Genomic DNA, 20946 nt, shown 5'->3' on the forward strand with positions numbered 1-20946 from the left:
GGACATCACATGCCACTCTGCGGACTGTCTCCTAGCCTGATCATCTGCTGCCACTCACACTCCCCACAGCCCCACCTCAGTCATTTACATAGATTGTAAGACCAACATTACCAATAATACCCCCATACAGTTACTGAATAATACCCCCATACTGTTACTGAATAATACCCCCATACTGTTACTGAATAATACCCCCATACTGTTACTGAATAATACCACCACATCATAACCACATAGTGACTGAATAATACCCCCATACTGTTACTGAATAATACCACCACACCATAACCACATAGTGACTGAATAATACCCCCATACTGTTACTGAATAATACCCCCATACTGTTACTGAATAATACCACCACACCATAACCACATAGTGACTGACTAATATCCCCATACTGTTACTGAATAATACCTCCACACCATAACCACATAGTGACCGAATAATACCCCCATACTGTTACTGAATAATACCACCACACCATAACCACATAGTGACCGAATAATACCCCCATACTGTTACTGAATAATACCACCACACCATAACCACATAGTGACTGACTAATATCCCCATACTGTTACTGAATAATACCTCCACACCATAACCACATAGTGACCGAATAATACCCCCATACTGTTACTGAATAATACCACCACACCATAACCACATAGTGACCGAATAATACCCCCATACTGATACTGAATAATACCGCCACATCATAACCACATAGTGACTGAATAATACCCCCATACTGTTACTGAATATTACCTCCACACCATAATCACATAGTGACTGAATAATACCACCATACTGTTACTGAATAATACCACCACACCATAACCACATAGTGACTGACTAATACCCCCATACTGTTACTGAATAATACCCCCACACCATAACCACATAGTGACTGACTAATACCCCCATACTGTTACTGAATAATACCCCCACACCATAACCACATAGTGACTGACTAATACCCCCATACTGTTACTGAATAATACCCCCATACTGTTACTGAATAATACCACCACATCATAACCACATAGTGACTGAATAATACCCCCATACTGTTACTGAATAATACCGCCATACTGTTACTGAATAATACCCCCACATCATAACCACATAGTGACTGAATAATACCCCCATACTGTTACTGAATAATACCCCCATACTGTTACTGAATAATACCACCACATCATAACCACATAGTGACTGAATAATACCCCCATACTGTTACTGAATAATACCCCCATACTGTTACTGAATAATACCTCCACATCATAACCACATAGTGACTGACTAATACCCCCATACTGTTACTGAATAATACCACCACACCATAACCACATAGTGACTGAATAATACCACCATACTATTACTGAATAATACCTCCACACCATAACCACATAGTGACTGACTAATACCCCCATACTGTTACTGAATAATACCACCACACCATAACCACATAGTGACTGAATAATACCACCATACTGTTACTGAATAATACCCCCATACTGTTACTGAATAATACCGCCACACCATAACCATATAGTGACTGACTAATACCCCCATACTGTTACTGAATAATACCCCCATACTGTTACTGAATAATATCGCCACACCATAACCATATAGTGACTGACTAATACCCCCATACTGTTACTGAATAATACCCCCATACTGTTACTGAATAATACCTCCACATCATAACCACATAGTGACTGACTAATACCCCCATACTGTTACTGAATAATACCCCCATACTGTTAATGAATAATACCGCCACACCATAACCATATAGTGACTGACTAATACCCCCATACTGTTACTGAATAATACCGACACACCATAACCACATAGTGACTGAATAATACCTCCATACTGTTACTGAATAATACCGCCACACCATAACCACATAGTGACTGACTAATACCACCATACTGTTACTGACTAATACCCCCATACTGTTACTGAATAATACCATAACACCATAACCACATAGTGACTGAATAATACCCCCATACTGTTACTGAATAATACCCCCACACCATAACCACATAGTAACTAAATAATACCTCCATACTGTTACTGAATAATACCGCCACACCATAACCACAGTGACTGAATAATACCCCCATACTGTTACTGAATAATATAACCACACCATAACCACAGTGACTGAATAATACCCCCATACTGTTACTGAATAATACTGCCACACCATAACCACATAGTGACTGAATAATACCACCATACTGTTACTGAATAATACCGCCACACCATAACCATATAGTGACTGAATAATACCCCCATACTGTTACTGAATAATACCCACACACCATAACCACATAGTGACTGAATAATACCCCCATACTGTTACTGAATAATACCTCCACACCATAACCACATAGTGACTGAATAATACCCCCATACTGTTACTGAATAATACCGCCACACCATAACCACATAGTGACTGAATAATACCCCCATACTGTTACTGAATAATACCACCACATCATAACCACATAGTGACTGAATAATACCTCCATACTGTTACTGAATAATACCGCCACACCATAACCACATAGTGACTGACTAATACCACCATACTGTTACTGAATAATACCTCCACACCATAACCACATAGTGACTGAATAATACCCCCATACTGTTACTGAATAATACCACCACACCATAAACACATAGTGACTGAATAATACCCCCATACTGTTACTGAATAATACCACCACACCATAAACACATAGTGACTGAATAATACCCCCATACGGTTACTAAATAATACCACCACACCATAACCACAGAGTGACTGAATAATACCGCCACACCATAACCACATAGTGACTGAATAATACCACCAAACTGTTACTGAATAATACCTCCACACCATAACCACATAGTGACTGAATAATACCCCCATACTGTTACTGAATAATACCACCACACCATTACCACATAGTGACTGAATAATACCACCATACTGTTACTGAATATTACCACCACACCATAACCACATAGTGACTGAATAATACTGTTACTGAATAATACCCCCACACCATAACCACATAGTGACTGAATAATACCCCCATACTGTTACTGAATAATACCACCACACCATAACCACATAGTGACTGAATAATACTGTTACTGAATAATACCACCACACCATAACCACATAGTGACTGAATAATACCCCCATACTGTTACTGACTAATACCCCCATACTGTTACTGAATAATACCCCCACACCATAACCACATAGTGACTGAATAATACCCCCATACTGTTACTGAATAATACCTCCACACCATAACCACATAGTGACTGAATAATACCCCCATACTGTTACTGAATAATACCTCCACACCATAACCACATAGTGACTGAATAATACCCCCATACTGTTACTGAATAATACCCCCACACCATAACCACATAGTGACTGACTAATACCCCCATACTGTTACTGAATAATACCCCCACACCATAACCACATAGTGACTGACTAATACCCCCATACTGTTACTGAATAATACCACCACACCATAACCACATAGTGACTGAATAATACCACCAAACTGTTACTGAATAATACCTCCACACCATAACCACATAGTGACTGAATAATACCCCCATACTGTTACTGAATAATACCACCACACCATTACCACATAGTGACTGAATAATACCACCATACTGTTACTGAATATTACCACCACACCATAACAACATAGTGACTGAATAATACCACCATACTGTTACTGAATAATACCACCACACCATAAACACATAGTGACTGAATAATACCCCCATACTGTTACTGAATATTACCTCCACACTATAACCACATAGTGACTGAATAATACCCCCATACGGTTACTAAATAATACCACCACACCATAACCACATAGTGACTGAATAATACCCCCATACTGTTACTGAATAATACCACCACACCATAACCACATAGTAACTAAATAATACCTCCATACTGTTATTGAATAATACCTCCACACCATAACCACATAGTGACTGAATAATACCCCCATACTGTTACTGAATAATACCACCACACCATAACCACATAGTGACTGAATAATACCCCCATACTGTTACTGAATAATACCGCCACACCATAACCACATAGTGACTGAATAATACCACCATACTGTTACTGAATAATACCCCCATACTGTTACTGAATAATACCTCCACACCATAACCACAGTGACTGAATAATACCCCCATACTGTTACTGAATAATACCTCCACACCATAACCACATAGTGACTGAATAATACCCCCATACTGTTACTGAATAATACCCCCACACCATAACCACATAGTGACTGACTAATACCACCATACAGTTACTGAATAATACCTCCACACCATAACCACAGTGACTGAATAATACCCCCATACTGTTACTGAATAATACCTCCACACCATAACCACATAGTGACTGAATAATACCTCCATACTGTTACTGAATATTACCTCCACACCATAACCACATAGTGACTGAATAATACCACCACATCATAACCACATAGTGACTGAATAATACCGCCACACCATAACCACATAGTGACTGAATAATACCCCCATACTGTTACTGAATAATACCACCACACCATAACCACAGTGACTGAATAATACCCCCATACTGTTACTGAATAATACCACCACACCATAACCATATAGTGACTGAATAATACCACCATACTGTTACTGAATAATACCTCCACACCATAACCACAGTGACTGAATAATACCCCCATACTGTTACTGAATAATACCTCCACACCATAACCACATAGTGACTGAATAATACCTCCATACTGTTACTGAATAATACCTCCACACCATAACCACATAGTGACTGAATAATACCCCCATACTGTTACTCAATAATACCTCCACACCATAACCACAGTGACTGAATAATACCCCCATACTGTTACTGAATAATACCACCACACCATAACCATATAGTGACTGAATAATACCACCATACTGTTACTGAATAATACCTCCACACCATAACCACAGTGACTGAATAATACCCCCATACTGTTACTGAATAATACCACCACACCATAACCATATAGTGACTGAATAATACCACCATACTGTTACTGAATAATACCTCCACACCATAACCACATAGTGACTGAATAATACCTCCATACTGTTACTGAATAATACCACCACACCATAACCACATAGTGACTGAATAATACCCCATACTGTTACTGAATAATACTGCCACATCATAACCACATAGTGACTGAATAATACCCCCATACTGTTACTGAATAATACCACCACACCATAAACACATAGTGACTGAATAATACCCCCATACTGTTACTGAATAATACCCCCACACCATAACCACATAGTGACTGAATAATACCCCCATACTGTTACTGAATAATACCCCCACACCATAACCACATAGTGACTGAATAATACCCCCATACTGTTACTGAATAATACCACCACACCATAACCACATAGTGACTGAATAATACCCCCATACTGTTACTGAATAATACCTCCACACCATAACCACATAGTGACTGAATAATACCCCCATACTGTTACTGACTAATACCACCACACCATAACCACATAGTGACTGAATAATACCCCCATACTGTTACTGAATAATACCACCACATCATAACCACATAGTGACTGAATAATACCCCCATACTGTTACTGAATAATACCACCACACCATATCCACATAGTGACTGAATAATACCCCCATACTGTTACTGAATAATACCTCCACACCATAACCACAGTGACTGAATAATACCACCATACTGTTACTGAATAATACCTCCACACCATAACCACATAGTGACTGAATAATACCCCCATACTGTTACTGAATAATACCGCCACACCATAACCACATAGTGACTGACTAATACCCACATACTGTTACTGAATAATACCCCCATACTGATACTGAATAATACCTCCACACCATAACCACAGTGACTGAATAATACCCCCATACTGTTACTGAATAATACCACCACACCATTACCACATAGTGACTGAATAATACCACCATACTGTTACTGAATAATACCACCACACCATTACCACATAGTGACTGAATAATACCACCATACTGTTACTGAATATTACCACCACACCATAACCACATAGTGACTGAATAATACCCCCATACTGTTACTGAATAATACCACCACACCATAACCACATAGTGACTGAATAATACCACCATACTGTTACTGAATATTACCACCACACCATAACCACATAGTGACTGACTAATACCCCCATACTGTTACTGAATAATACCTCCACACCATAACCACATAGTGACTGACTAATACCCCCATACTGTTACTGAATAATACCTCCACACCATAACCACATAGTGACTGAATAATACCCCCATACTGTTACTGAATAATACCTCCACATCATAACCACATAGTGACTGACTAATACCTCCATACTGTTACTGAATAATACCACCACACCATTACCACATAGTGACTGAATAATACCACCATACTGTTACTGAATATTACCACCACACCATAACCACATAGTGACTGAATAATACCCCCATACTGTTACTGAATATTACCACCACACCATAACCACATAGTGACTGAATAATACCACCATACTGTTACTGAATAATACCACCACACCATTACCACATAGTGACTGAATAATACCACCATACTGTTACTGAATAATACCACCACACCATAACCACATAGTGACTGACTAATACCCCCATACTGTTACTGAATAATACCACCACACCATAACCACATAGTGACTGAATACCTCCATACTGTTACTGAATAATACCGCCACACCATAACCACATAGTGACTGACTAATACCCCCATACTGTTACTGAATAATACCACCACACCATAACCACATAGTGACTGAATAATACTGTTACTGAATAATACCTCCACACCATAACCACATAGTGACTGAATAATACTGTTACTGAATAATACCTCCACACCATAACCACATAGTGACTGAATAATACTGTTACTGAATAATACCTCCACACCATAACCACATAGTGACTGATATATATATAAAGATATCTATTCATGTGATTGGTGCAAGTTCTAATTACTTTATATTGAAAATTATTATTACTGTTTGAGATACAGCTGCTTTGTATCCCGTATACAGAGCAGTTGTATATAGCGCTGAGACCTGAATGCATTAGGTCGCCTATTATCGATCACACCGAAGTTATGAACTTAGATGTGATCGGTAACAGCTCGATCCTGCAGGACCCGCTGACGCTCAATCCGTCAGTCCCGCTGACCTGACGGATACAGGATTCAGCTGCTCTGTATACAGGATACAAAGCAGCTGTATCTCAAAAAGTAAAAATAATTTTTAATAAAAAGTAATTAGAAAGTTGCACCAATAACACTGAACCCCCCCATGCAGCATAATAACTACTGAGGACGCTATGGGGGGGGGGGGGGGGGGACGACTATACTGCAAGGAGGGTACTGACTCTGACTGCTGTGGGGGGAACTATACTGCGCTTAGCTTCCTGCCCCCACTTATTTAAGTGATCGGAGGGGGGGTTTCTGAGCATCTTCCTGACAGCCGAGGGCTCTATGGGGCTGAATAATCTGGGCGTCTAACTGACTGCTAAGGGCTCTAAGGGGGCGGATTCCCCTTAGAGCCCTCAGCAGTCAGTCAAACGCTCAGACCCCGCTAACTTTGCAGTATGGTAGCTAGTGAGGACTCTATGGGGAAGATTATTCCCCCCTATAGAGCCCTTGGCTGTCAGTAAGAAGCTCAGGTCGCCCCTTGTAGAATCCCCCACCCTTCAGTGTCGGCCGATCTCTTTTAAATTAGTGGGGGCAGGTTTATGGGGAAGGATTATACTGCACTCAGATTCCTGCCTCATCTAATTTAAAAGGGGTCCGGGAGCATACTGCAAGTGGGTATGGCCGTTTTACTGACAGCAGAGGGCTCTATAGGGTAACCCCCCCCGCATCCCCCTATCCTTCCATTACAGTGACGGTACGGCTCTATGGGGTGGATTAGACCCCCTTGCGGTATACTCCCAGGTCCCAGAGCTTCGGCCGACCGACCCCTTTTAAATTAGTTAAGGCAGGAGCGTGAGCGCTGTAAGTGGCGCTCAGTTTTTAATACAGGCCACCGCTCACCTCGTGCGTCTCGTCCCTCCTCTTCAGATCCTCCTGCAGACCTGCTCCTTTCTGGCGGCACGTGCTGCGTACAGCGTTAGAGAGGAGGAGGAGTGTTAGGCCCTGTTCACACAGAGTTTTTTGCCACAGTTTTTCCCCTCAACCGCGGAAAAAAATGGGCGAACTTGACTCCCATTGATTTCAATGGGAGATGGAGGCGACATGCCCTATCTTGAGGCGTTTTCCGCCTCAAAAACCCCATTGAAATCAATGGGAGACGGAAATAAACGCCTTTTTTTGCAGTGATTTTCGACGTGTTTTTTAAAGCGTTTATTCCATCTTTATGTTGAAGATATGGCTAAAAAAAAGCCTAAAAAAAATCTTCAAAACAAGTCAAAGAACGCGTGTGGTGCAAAACCACTTAAAAAAAAAACGGTGCTGATTTTTCCTGCCTGCAAAAAAACTCTGTGTGAACATACCCGTACGTGCCCATCATGCGGCACGTCTGCTAAGTAAAATAAGACATGCCCACCTCCCCCCGGTCCAGTCCGTCCCTGGCTGAAAATGACGCCTGAGGCTTTCGGCTCACCTCGCCTGATGTCAGGTGCGGCACTGCCTGTGACATCATCACAGAGTAATAGATATACTATACTGATACCTGGAAGTGGGGGCTGGACACGCACTGCGCCAGCTGCCTGAACAAAGGCTCCATGATCTTGGTAAATTCTGAAGGCTCCATCACATCTAAAATCTCTTCCAGTTCATTCAAGAACATGACCTCCTTGGGGCTGTGCGTACGAGGCCAGAAGCGCAGGAGTCCAGAGATGACCTGAGGGGCGGCAGAACACATAATACAGTCTTATAACAAGACCACCATGTAACCCCCCGCGACCCAATCCAGAGCCATAAGCCCGGTCAAAAGAATGCCCGAGGAGCAATGTCTGGGTGTAGGCAGAGACTGGTATGGTATGGGTGCAGGCTTACATAGGTATAGTAAGGGCAAGGATATGGTATTGGTGTGGGCTTACACCGGTATGGGTGAGGCTTATACTGGTATGGGTATATTATAGGTATAGTACAGTGTGCGGTTACACTGGTATGGGTGTACTATAGGTATGGTACGGGTGTCTGGTTACACTGGTATGGGTGTACTATAGGTATGGTACGGGTGTCTGGTTACACTGGTATGGGTGTACTATAGGTATGGTACGGGTGTCTGGTTACTCTGGTATGGGTGTACTATATGTATGGTACGGGTGTCTGGTTACACTGGTATGGGTATACTATAGGTATGGTACGGGTGTCTGGTTACTCTGGTATGGGTGTACTATAGGTATGGTACGGGTGTCTGGTTACACTGGTATGGGTATACTATAGGTATGGTACAGGTGTCTGGTTACTCTGGTATGGGTATATTATAGGTATGGTACGGGTGTCTGGTTACACTGGTATGGGTATATTATAGGTATGGTACGGGTGTCTGGTTACACTGGTATGGGTGTACTGTAGGTATGATACGGGTGTCTGGTTACACTGGTATGGGTGTACTATAGGTATGGTACGGGTGTACTATAGGTATGGTACGGGTGTACTATAGGTATGGTACGGGTGTACTATAGGTATGGTACGGGTGTACTATAGGTATGGTACGGGTGTCTGGTTACTCTGGTACGGGTGTACTATATGTATGGTACGGGTGTCTGGTTACACTGGTATGGGTATACTATAGGTATGGTACGGGTGTCTGGTTACTCTGGTATGGGTATATTATAGGTATGGTACGGGTGTCTGGTTACACTGGTATGGGTATATTATAGGTATGGTACGGGTGTCTGGTTACACTGGTATGGGTGTACTATAGGTATGGTACGGGTGTCTGGTTACTCTGGTATGGGTATACTATAGGTATGGTACGGGTGTCTGATTACTCTGGTATGGGTGTACTATAGGTATGGTACGGGTGTCTGGTTACTCTGGTATGGGTATATTATAGGTATGGTACGGGTGTCTGGTTACACTGGTATGGGTGTACTATAGGTATGGTACGGGTGTCTGGTTACACTGGTATGGGTGTACTATAGGTATGGTACGGGTGTCTGGTTACACTGGTATGGGTGTACTATAGGTATGGTACGTGTGTCTGGTTACACTGGTATGGGTGTACTATAGGTATGGTACGGGTGTCTGATTACACTGGTATGGGTGTACTATAGGTATGGTACGGGTGTCTGGTTACACTGGTATGGGTGTACTATAGGTATGGTACGGGTGTCTGGTTACACTGGTATGGGTGTACTATAGGTATGGTACGGGTGTCTGGTTACACTGGTATGGGTGTACTATAGGTATGGTACGGGTGTCTGGTTACTCTGGTATGGGTGTACTATAGGTATGGTACGGGTGTCTGGTTACACTGGTATGGGTGTACTATAGGTATGGTACGGGTGTCTGGTTACACTGGTATGGGTATATTATAGGTATGGTACGGGTGTCTGATTACACTGGTATGGGTGTACTATTGGTATGGTACGGGTGTCTGGTTACTCTGGTATGGGTGTACTATAGGTATGGTACAGGTGTCTGGTTACACTGGTATGGGTGTACTATAGGTATGGTACGGGTGTCTGGTTACTCTGGTATGGGTGTACTATAGGTATAGTACGGTGTGTGGTTACTCTGGTATGGGTGTACTATAGGTATGGTACGGGTGTCTGGTTACACTGGTATGGGTATATTATAGGTATGGTACGGGTGTCTGGTTACTCTGGTATGGGTATATTATAGGTATGGTACGGGTGTCTGGTTACACTGGTATGGGTGTACTATAGGTATGGTACGGGTGTCTGATTACACTGGTATGGGTGTACTATAGGTATGGTACGGGTGTCTGGTTACACTGGTATGGGTGTACTATAGGTATGGTACGGGTGTCTGGTTACTCTGGTATGGGTGTACTATAGGTATGGTACGGTGTGTGGTTACTCTGGTATGGGTGTACTATAGGTATGGTACGGGTGTCTGGTTACTCTGGTATGGGTATATTATAGGTATGGTACGGGTGTCTGGTTACTCTGGTATGGGTGTACTATATGTATGGTACGGGTGTCTGGTTACACTGGTATGGGTGTACTATCGGTATGGTACGGGTGTCTGGTTACACTGGTATGGGTGTACTATAGGTATGGTACGGGTGTCTGGCTACACTGGTATGGGTGTACTATAGGTATGGTACAGGTGTCTGGTTACACTGGTATGGGTGTACTATATGTATGGTACGGGTGTCTGGTTACACTGGTATGGGTGTACTATAGGTATGGTACGGGTGTCTGGCTACACTGGTATGGGTGTACTATAGGTATGGTACAGGTGTCTGGTTACACTGGTATGGGTGTACTATATGTATGGTACGGGTGTCTGGTTACACTGGTATGGGTGTACTATAGGTATGGTACGGGTGTCTGGTTACTCTGGTATGGGTGTACTATAGGTATGGTACGGGTGTCTGGTTACACTGGTGCGGGTGTCTGCTTACTCTGGTATGGGTATATTATAGGTATGGTACGGGTGTCTGATTACACTGGTATGGGTGTACTATAGGTATGGTACGGGTATCTGGTTACTCTGGTATGGGTGTACTATAGGTATGGTACGGGTGTCTGGTTACTCTGGTATGGGTATATTATAGGTATGGTACGGGTGTCTGGTTACACTGGTATGGGTGTACTATAGGTATGGTACGGGTGTCTGATTACACTGGTATGGGTGTACTATAGGTATGGTACGGGTGTCTGGTTACACTGGTATGGGTATATTATAGGTATGGTACGGGTGTCTGGTTACTCTGGTATGGGTGTACTATAGGCATGGTACGGGTGTCTGGTTACACTGGTATGGGTGTACTATAGGTATGGTACGGGTGTCTGGTTACTCTGGTATGGGTGTACTATAGGTATGGTACGTGTGTCTGGTTACACTGGTATGGGTGTACTATAGGTATGGTACGGGTGTCTGGTTACTCTGGTATGGGTGTACTATAGGTATGGTACAGGTGTCTGGTTACACTGGTATGGGTGTACTATAGGTATGGTACGGGTGTCTGGTTACTCTGGTATGGGTGTACTATAGGTATAGTACGGGTGTCTGGTTACTCTTGTATGGGTGTACAATAGGTATGGTACGGGTGTCTGGTTACACTGGTATGGGTGTACTATAGGTATGGTACGGGTGTCTGGTTACTCTGGTATGGGTGTACTATAGGTATAGTACGGGTGTCTGGTTACTCTTGTATGGGTGTACAATAGGTATGGTACGGGTGTCTGATTACACTGGTATGGGTGTACTATAGGTATGGTACGGGTGTCTGGTTACTCTGGTATGGGTGTACTATAGGTATAGTACGGGTGTACTATAGGTATAGTACGGGTGTCTGGTTACTCTTGTATGGGTGTACAATAGGTATGGTACGGGTGTCTGATTACACTGGTATGGGTGTACTATAGGTATGGTACGGGTGTCTGGTTACTCTGGTATGGGTGTACTATAGGTATAGTACGGGTGTCTGGTTACTCTTGTATGGGTGTACAATAGGTATGGTACGGGTGTCTGATTACACTGGTATGGGTGTACTATAGGTATGGTACGGGTGTCTGGTTACACTGGTATGGGTGTACTATAGGTATAGTACGGGTGTCTGGTTACTCTTGTATGGGTGTACAATAGGTATGGTACGGGTGTCTGATTACACTGGTATGGGTGTACTATAGGTATGGTACGGGTGTCTGATTACTCTGGTATGGGTGTACTATAGGTATGGTACGGGTGTCTGGTTACTCTGGTACGGGTATATTATAGGTATGGTATTTAATAAGGTATATAATCTGCTTGTAAGGATAATTTTACTGCTGCATCTTCTCCTGCATTATCTAGCACCCCTCCTGAGCACATGGGATGAGCTGCAGATGTCACGTGACCTTTCTTTCCAAGCTCGGGCGATTCCCACACCCGCAGTCACGTATATGTGATCCATTGTACTCACGGGGTCGGTCAGGGTAATACATATATGTGATCCATTGTACTCACGGGGTCGGTCAGGGTAATACATATATGTGATCCATTGTACTCACGGGGTCGGTCAGGGTAATACATATATGTGATCCATTGTACTCACGGGGTCGGTCAGGGTAATACATATATGTGATCCATTGTACTCACGGGGTCGGTCAGGGTACTGTCCTTCTCCAAGAACTGCACTACGCAGTAAGCCAGCTGCAGGGAGAGAAGGAGAGAGGTTACAGGGGACGGCATCCTACACGTCACATCATGCTGCGAGCTGGAGATAGTGTCCCGGTCATGGACCTCGCCGCAGTCCTCGCTGCACTCTTCTGCGGCCAAGTTTATATAGAGCCGCCCCCCCGGTAATATGGAGGTGCAGAACAAATAGCCATTCTTCACCTACTACTACACTTCACACCTGTCCCGGGCTCTGATAGGAAGAGTAGTCCGCCCGGGACAGCCACAATGTCGCACACGCCGGGTGGACGGGTTACCTGGGGGTGGTAGACGCTCAGGGACTTGGCCTTGTGCAGAGGTAACAGGACTCGGATTAGGAACATCTTGTGTTCTTCTTTCAGGGGAAGCGCAAAACCATTAATAATGCTGAAATGAGAAGGAAAGAGGTAAAAAGTCTCACCCGCTGCATGTGGGACCGACAAGAACAGGCTGTGAGGACGCCAAGAATGGCGGGCACACAGCCACGGACTACCACCACCATCATCCATGAACTACTACTGTACACATATATACCTGCCGAGTATCTCCAGAAGTTCAGCGATTCCATTGTGATGTTCCGTCTCATAAATAAACCTACAGAAAGACAAATGGCAAGAGACCGATGACATCACCGATGACATCACCGCCTGCTCAGTCTACCCCATAGATAAAACTAGAGCGAAGGAGAAGCGGCAGAGTAAACGCCGATGATCAGGGAACGCTCTTTTATAACATTATCAGCCGCGCGTCCCCTCGTGTAGACAGCGATGAGTTGCCGGCAATATTCACCCATCTCGTTCATCCCGATACAGGACAATCATTCGTCTAATGAGCGCCGGTCCACGTGCCGCATCAATTTCTGACAGGAGCTTTACCCATAGCAACCAATCGGATTGCTTCTTTCATTTTTAAAGGGCCTCTCAAAAATGAGAGCTGGAAGCTGATTGGCTGCTACAGCACCCACCCCACTTTTCCTTTCTACCACAAAATGTGTTGCTGAGGACAATATAAGGGGTCACGGTTGTATAATGAGGGGCGTCTCACCTGTAGAAGATGTTATTAATGTGCCGCCTCATGTACGCCCGCAACCCCAGAAACTTTCCATAGATCCGATGCAGAATTGTCTTCAGGAAATCTCGCTCTCGGGGATCTTCACTGTCAAACAGATCCAGGAGCTGAGAAGACACACGAGGGCCACACATCAACCACATGGAGGTCTACACTACATCATCTCCACTACATCACACACACGGAGGCCTCCACTACATCACATACGGAGGCCTCCACTACATCACACACACGGAGGCCTCCACTACATCACACACACACACACGGAGGCCTCCACTACATCTCACACACACGGAGGCCTCCACTACATCTCACACACACGGAGGCCTCCACTACATCTCACACACACGGAGGCCTCCACTACATCTCACACACACGGAGGCCTCCACTACATCTCACACACACGGAGGCCTCCACTACATCTCACACACACGGAGGCCTCCACTACATCTCACACACACGGAGGCCTCCACTACATCACACACACACGGAGGCCTCCACTACATCACACACACACGGAGGCCTCCACTACATCACACACACACGGAGGCCTCCACTACATCACACACACACGGAGGCCTCCACTACATCTCACACACACGGAGGCCTCCACTACATCACACACACGGAGGCCTCCACTACATCTCACACACGGAGGCCTCCACTACATCTCACACACGGAGGCCTCCACTACATCTCACACACACGGAGGCCTCCACTACATCTCACACACACGGAGGCCTCCACTACATCTCACACACACGGAGGCCTCCACTACATCACACACACGGAGGCCTCCACTACATCTCACACACACGGAGGCCTCCACTACATCTCACACACACGGAGGCCTCCACTACATCACACACACGGAGGCCTCCACTACATCTCACACACGGAGGCCTCCACTACATCTCACACACACGGAGGCCTCCACTACATCTCACACACACGGAGGCCTCCACTACATCTCACACACACGGAGGCCTCCACTACATCTCACACACACGGAGGCCTCCACTACATCACACACACGGAGGCCTCCACTACATCACACAAGCCTCTTACCGAGAGCACAAACTTCTGGTCTATGTATTTCTTCGCCACGTTGGGCTGAAAGTCGGGAGACTCGAGAAATCTGAGGAAAAACTCATAAACCAGCTGAGAAAATAAAGAGAAAACGTGTAAGTCGGGCGCAAACAAGAAACCCCCCCGTCCCGTGGCGACCTGTGCCCGTTACCTGTAGGTGGGGCCACGCTGCCTCTAACGTGGGCTCATCCTCCTCCGGGTCAAACTCTGCTCCGCTGGGGTTGGACGAGGGTGGAAGCGGCCGGAATAAATTCACTGAGAACTGAGAAGTGCAAGACGTGCGTCAGAGAGAAGAGCGCAACACAAGCCATGGCCTCCTGAAATACTCTGCGCTGCTCTCACCATGTGCACAGCCTCAGGGTAGATGCAGTCAGTCAGCACGTCGCGGCTGTGGGTGATGTATTCCACCATCTCGCTGAGCGCCGCTCTCTTCACCTCCTTGTATTTCAGGTCACTGAGCGGATCAGACACGAAATCAAAGAGGACGCAGCACTGACGAATCTTCTGTACAAACAGGGTCTCCCGCTCCTCCCCCAGGGGGCAATCTGTGGATGAAGAACAATCTAATGTCCGATCCAGTGCGGGTCCCCACGATGTCACCACATGAGGGCGGACCAAGTGTCTTCAGCAAGGTTGTCAACAACGGGAGGGTCACCCTGTGCGGACACCTCCTGGATGGGTCACTTCTGGGCTCCAGTATTAAAGGGGTGGTCTCCTGTCCATAGAGGGGATTCCCTGTCTGCTCAGCCTATATGTGCCACCGGACGCGGTTTCCCCCAGTGGTAGCAGAAGAGGGCAGACCCGCGGGGAGGGCTTCTTGTCTGTTAACAGGAGACAACCCCTTTAACCCCTTCCCGGAGCTGCCACTTTTCTCCTTCCTGACAGATCCTCATTATTATATGGACAGGTGTCACTTTATGTGGTAATAACTCTGGAATGCTTTTACTTATCCCAGCGATTCTGAGACTGTTTTCTTGTGACACATTGTACTTTATGTAAGTGGTGAAATTTGCTCGACACATTCAGTATTTTTTTGTGAAAAACACCAAAATTGAGAACATTTTTAAAAATGTTCATTTTTCTAAATGTAAATGTATCTGCTTGTAAGAGAGGCCGTTATACCACACAAAAGTGTTGCGAATTAACATCCCCCATACGTCTACTTTAGATTGGCATCGTTTTTCGAACATTTTATTTTTCTAGGACATAAGAAAATTTCCAAAGTCTATATTTTCAGGGACCATATCAGTTGTGAAGCGGCTTTGAGGAGCCCATACATTAGAAAACCCCCATAAATCACCCGATTTAAAAAAACGCACCCATCAAAGTATTCAATACAATTTCTTAACCCTTTAGCTGTTTTACAGGAATTAAAGCAAAGTAGAGGTGAAATGTACAAATTTAAATTTTTTTAAGTAGAAATCCATTGTAAATAATTTTTTTCTGTAACACAGAAGGTTTTACCAGAGAAACACAACTCATTATTTATTGCCCAGATTCTGACGTTTTTAGAAATATCCCACACGTGGCCCTAGTGCGGTAATGGGCTGAAGCACCGGCCTCCGAAACGATGGAGCAGCCAGAGGATTATGGGGCCTCCTTTTTATTAGAGTATTTTCAGGCACCATGTCAGGTTTGGAGAGGTCTTGTGGTGCCAAAACAGTGGAAACACCCCCAAAAATACCCCATTTTGGAAACTACACCCCACAAGGAATTCCTCTAGGGGTGTAGTGAGCATTTTGACCCCACAGGGTCAAATAAGATGTCATATTAGCTCACATTTTTTTTCATTTCCACAAGGAACAAAAGGAGATAAAGCCCCCCTAACATTTTTAAATCAATATCTCCTGATTGCAGCATTACCCCATATGTGGTCATAAACTGATGTTTGGGCACATGGCGGGGCTCAGAACGGAAGGAGCGCTATTTGGCTTGCGGAGCTCAGATTTTGCAAGATTGGTTTTTGGGCGCCATGTCACATTTGAAGAGCCCCTGAGGTACCAGTACAGTGGAAATCCCTAACAAGTGACTCCATTTGGGAAACTAAAAACCCTTGAGGAATTCATATGGGAGGGCTCAGAAAGGAGGTCGCACCATTTGACTTTTTGAGAGTAGATTTTTCTGGAATGGTTTGCGGACTCACCAAAACAAAAGTACCCCATTTTAGGAACTACACCCATGAAAGGCATTTATCAGAGGTGTAATCAGCGTTTAGACCAAACTGGTGATCATCAGAAAGTATTATGCAGTGGATGAAGCAAAGTAAAAATTTAGTTTTTCCACTGATAAGCCATTTCAACGCACAATATTTCGTGCCACTGGAGAATCTTACCCCATAAATTGTTAAGCGAGTTCTCCTGGGTACGGCAATGCCATACATGTGGATGTAAACTGATGTTTGGGCACGCTGTAGGGCTCAGAAGGGAGGGAGCGCCATTTGGCTTTCAGATCGAGTATTTTGCTTGTTAATAGTCCCGTTTGTATTTTACTGGTATTTCAGTTTATAATGTAGGGAATAAGTAATCTGTGTGGAGTATATCAGGACATAATAAGAGGGTATAATAATGGGGATATGTAATCTGTGCGGAGTATATCAGGACATAATAAGAGGGTATAATAATGGGGTTATGTAATCTGTGCGGAGTATATCAGGACATAATAAGAAGGTATAATAATGGGGGATATGTAATCTGTGCGGAGTATATCAGGACATAATAAGAGGGTATAATAATGGGGTTATGTAATCTGTGTGGAGAATATCAGGACATAATAAGAGGGTATAATAATGGGGTTATGTAATCTGTGCGGAGTATATCAGGACATAATAAGAAGGTATAATAATGGGGGATATGTAATCTGTGCGGAGTATATCAGGACATAATAAGAGGGTATAATAATGGGGATATGTAATCTGTGCGGAGTATATCAGGACATAATATGAGGGTATAATAATGGGGAATATGTAATCTGTGCGGAGTATATCAGGGTATAATAAGAGGGTATAATAATGGGGAATATGTAATCTGTGCGGAGTATATCAGGGTATAATATGAGGGTATAATAATGGGGATATGTAATCTGTGCGGAGTATATCAGGACATAATAAGAGGGTATAATAATGGGGGATATGTAATCTGTGTTGAGAATATCAGGACATAATAAGAGGGTATAATAATGGGGATATGTAATCTGTGTGGAGTATATCAGGACATAATATGAGGGTATAATAATGGGGAATATGTAATCTGTGCGGAGTATATCAGGGTATAATAAGAGGGTATAATAATGGGGATATGTAATCTGTGCGGAGTATATCAGGACATAATAGGAGGGTATAATAATGGGGATATGTAATCTGTGCGGAGTATATCAGGACATAATAAGAGGGTATAATAATGGGGGATATGTAATCTGTGTGGAGTATATCAGGACATAATATGAGGGTATAATAATGGGGAATATGTAATCTGTGCGGAGTATATCAGGGTATAATAAGAGGGTATAATAATGGGGATATGTAATCTGTGCGGAGTATATCAGGATATAATAAGAGGGTATAATAATGGGGATATGTAATCTGTGCAGAGTATATCAGGACATAATATGAGGGTATAATAATGGGGATATGTAATCTGTGCGGAGTATATCAGGATATAATAAGAGGGTATAATAATGGGGATATGTAATCTGTGCAGAGTATATCAGGACATAATAAGAGGGTATAATAATGGGGATATGTAATCTGTGCGGAGTATATCAGGACATAATATGAGGGTATAATAATGGGGTTATGTAATCTGTGCGGAGAATATCAGGACATAATAAGAGGGTATAATAATGGGGATATGTAATCTGTGCGGAGTATATCAGGACATAATATGAGGGTATAATAATGGGGATATGTAATCTGTGTGGAGTATATCAGGACATAATATGAGGGTATAATAATGGGGATATGTAATCTGTGCGGAGTATATCAGGATATAATATGAGGGTATAATAATGGGGTTATGTAATCTGTGCGGAGTATATCAGGATATAATATGAGGGTATAATAATGGGGATATGTAATATGTGTGGAGTATATCAGGACATAATAAGAGGGTATAATAATGGGGATATGTAATATGTGTGGAGTATATCAGGGTATAATAAGAGGGTATAATAATGGGGATATGTAATCTGTGCGGAGTATATCAGGACATAATAAGAGGGTATAATAATGGGGAATATGTAATCTGTGCGGAGTATATCAGGACATAATAAGAGGGTGTAATAATGGGGATATGTAATCTGTGCGGAGTATATCAGGATATAATAAGAGGGTATAATAATGGGGATATGTAATCTGTGCGGAGTATATCAGGGTATAATAAGAGGGTATAATAATGGGGAATATGTAATCTGTGCGGAGTATATCAGGATATAATAAGAGGGTGTAATAATGGGGATATGTAATCTGTGCGGAGTATATCAGGGTATAATAAGAGGGTATAATAATGGGGAATATGTAATCTGTGCGGAGTATATCAGGATATAATAAGAGGGTATAATAATGGGGATATGTAATCTGTGCGGAGTATATCAGGGTATAATAAGAGGGTATAATAATGGGGATATGTAATCTGTGCGGAGTATATCAGGGTATAATAAGAGGGTATAATAATGGGGATATGTAATCTGTGTGGAGTATATCAGGATATAATAAGAGGGTATAATAATGGGGATATGTAATCTGTGCGGAGTATATCAGGATATAATAAGAGGGTATAATAATGGGGATATGTAATCTGTGCGGAGTATATCAGGACATAATAAGAGGGTATAATAATGGGGATATGTAATCTGTGCGGAGTATATCAGGATATAATAAGAGGGTATAATAATGGGGAATATGTAATCTGTGCGGAGTATATCAGGGTATAATAAGAGGGTATAATAATGGGGATATGTAATCTGTGCGGAGTATATCAGGATATAATAAGAGGGTATAATAATGGGGATATGTAATCTGTGCGGAGTATATCAGGACATAATAAGAGGGTATAATAATGGGGGATATGTAATCTGTGCGGAGTATATCAGGATATAATAAGAGGGTATAATAATGGGGATATGTAATCTGTGCGGGGTATATCAGGACATAATAAGAGGGTATAATAATGGGGAATATGTAATCTGTGCGGAATATATCAGGGTATAATAAGAGGGTATAATAATGGGGATATGTAATCTGTGCGGAGTATATCAGGACATAATAAGAGGGTATAATAATGGGGGACATGTA

At 43.2% G+C, this 20946-nt stretch overlaps 1 protein-coding gene across 1 annotated transcript in view; it reads right to left on the bottom strand.

The window, feature by feature from the left end:
* PPP2R5D (protein phosphatase 2 regulatory subunit B'delta) overlaps positions 1 to 20946 on the bottom strand; it is a 115536-nt gene that overhangs the window by 14970 nt on the left and 79620 nt on the right. Inside the window, 8 exon segments of the mRNA XM_075848509.1 lie at positions 8893 to 9063; positions 13446 to 13499; positions 13781 to 13889; positions 14037 to 14096; positions 14547 to 14677; positions 15639 to 15731; positions 15811 to 15921; positions 16002 to 16204. Of these exon segments, the coding sequence (XP_075704624.1) occupies positions 8893 to 9063; positions 13446 to 13499; positions 13781 to 13889; positions 14037 to 14096; positions 14547 to 14677; positions 15639 to 15731; positions 15811 to 15921; positions 16002 to 16204 (932 nt within the window).

The sequence above is a fragment of the Rhinoderma darwinii genome, unplaced genomic scaffold, assembly GCF_050947455.1.
Source record: "Rhinoderma darwinii isolate aRhiDar2 unplaced genomic scaffold, aRhiDar2.hap1 Scaffold_42, whole genome shotgun sequence".
NCBI lineage: Eukaryota > Metazoa > Chordata > Amphibia > Anura > Rhinodermatidae > Rhinoderma > Rhinoderma darwinii.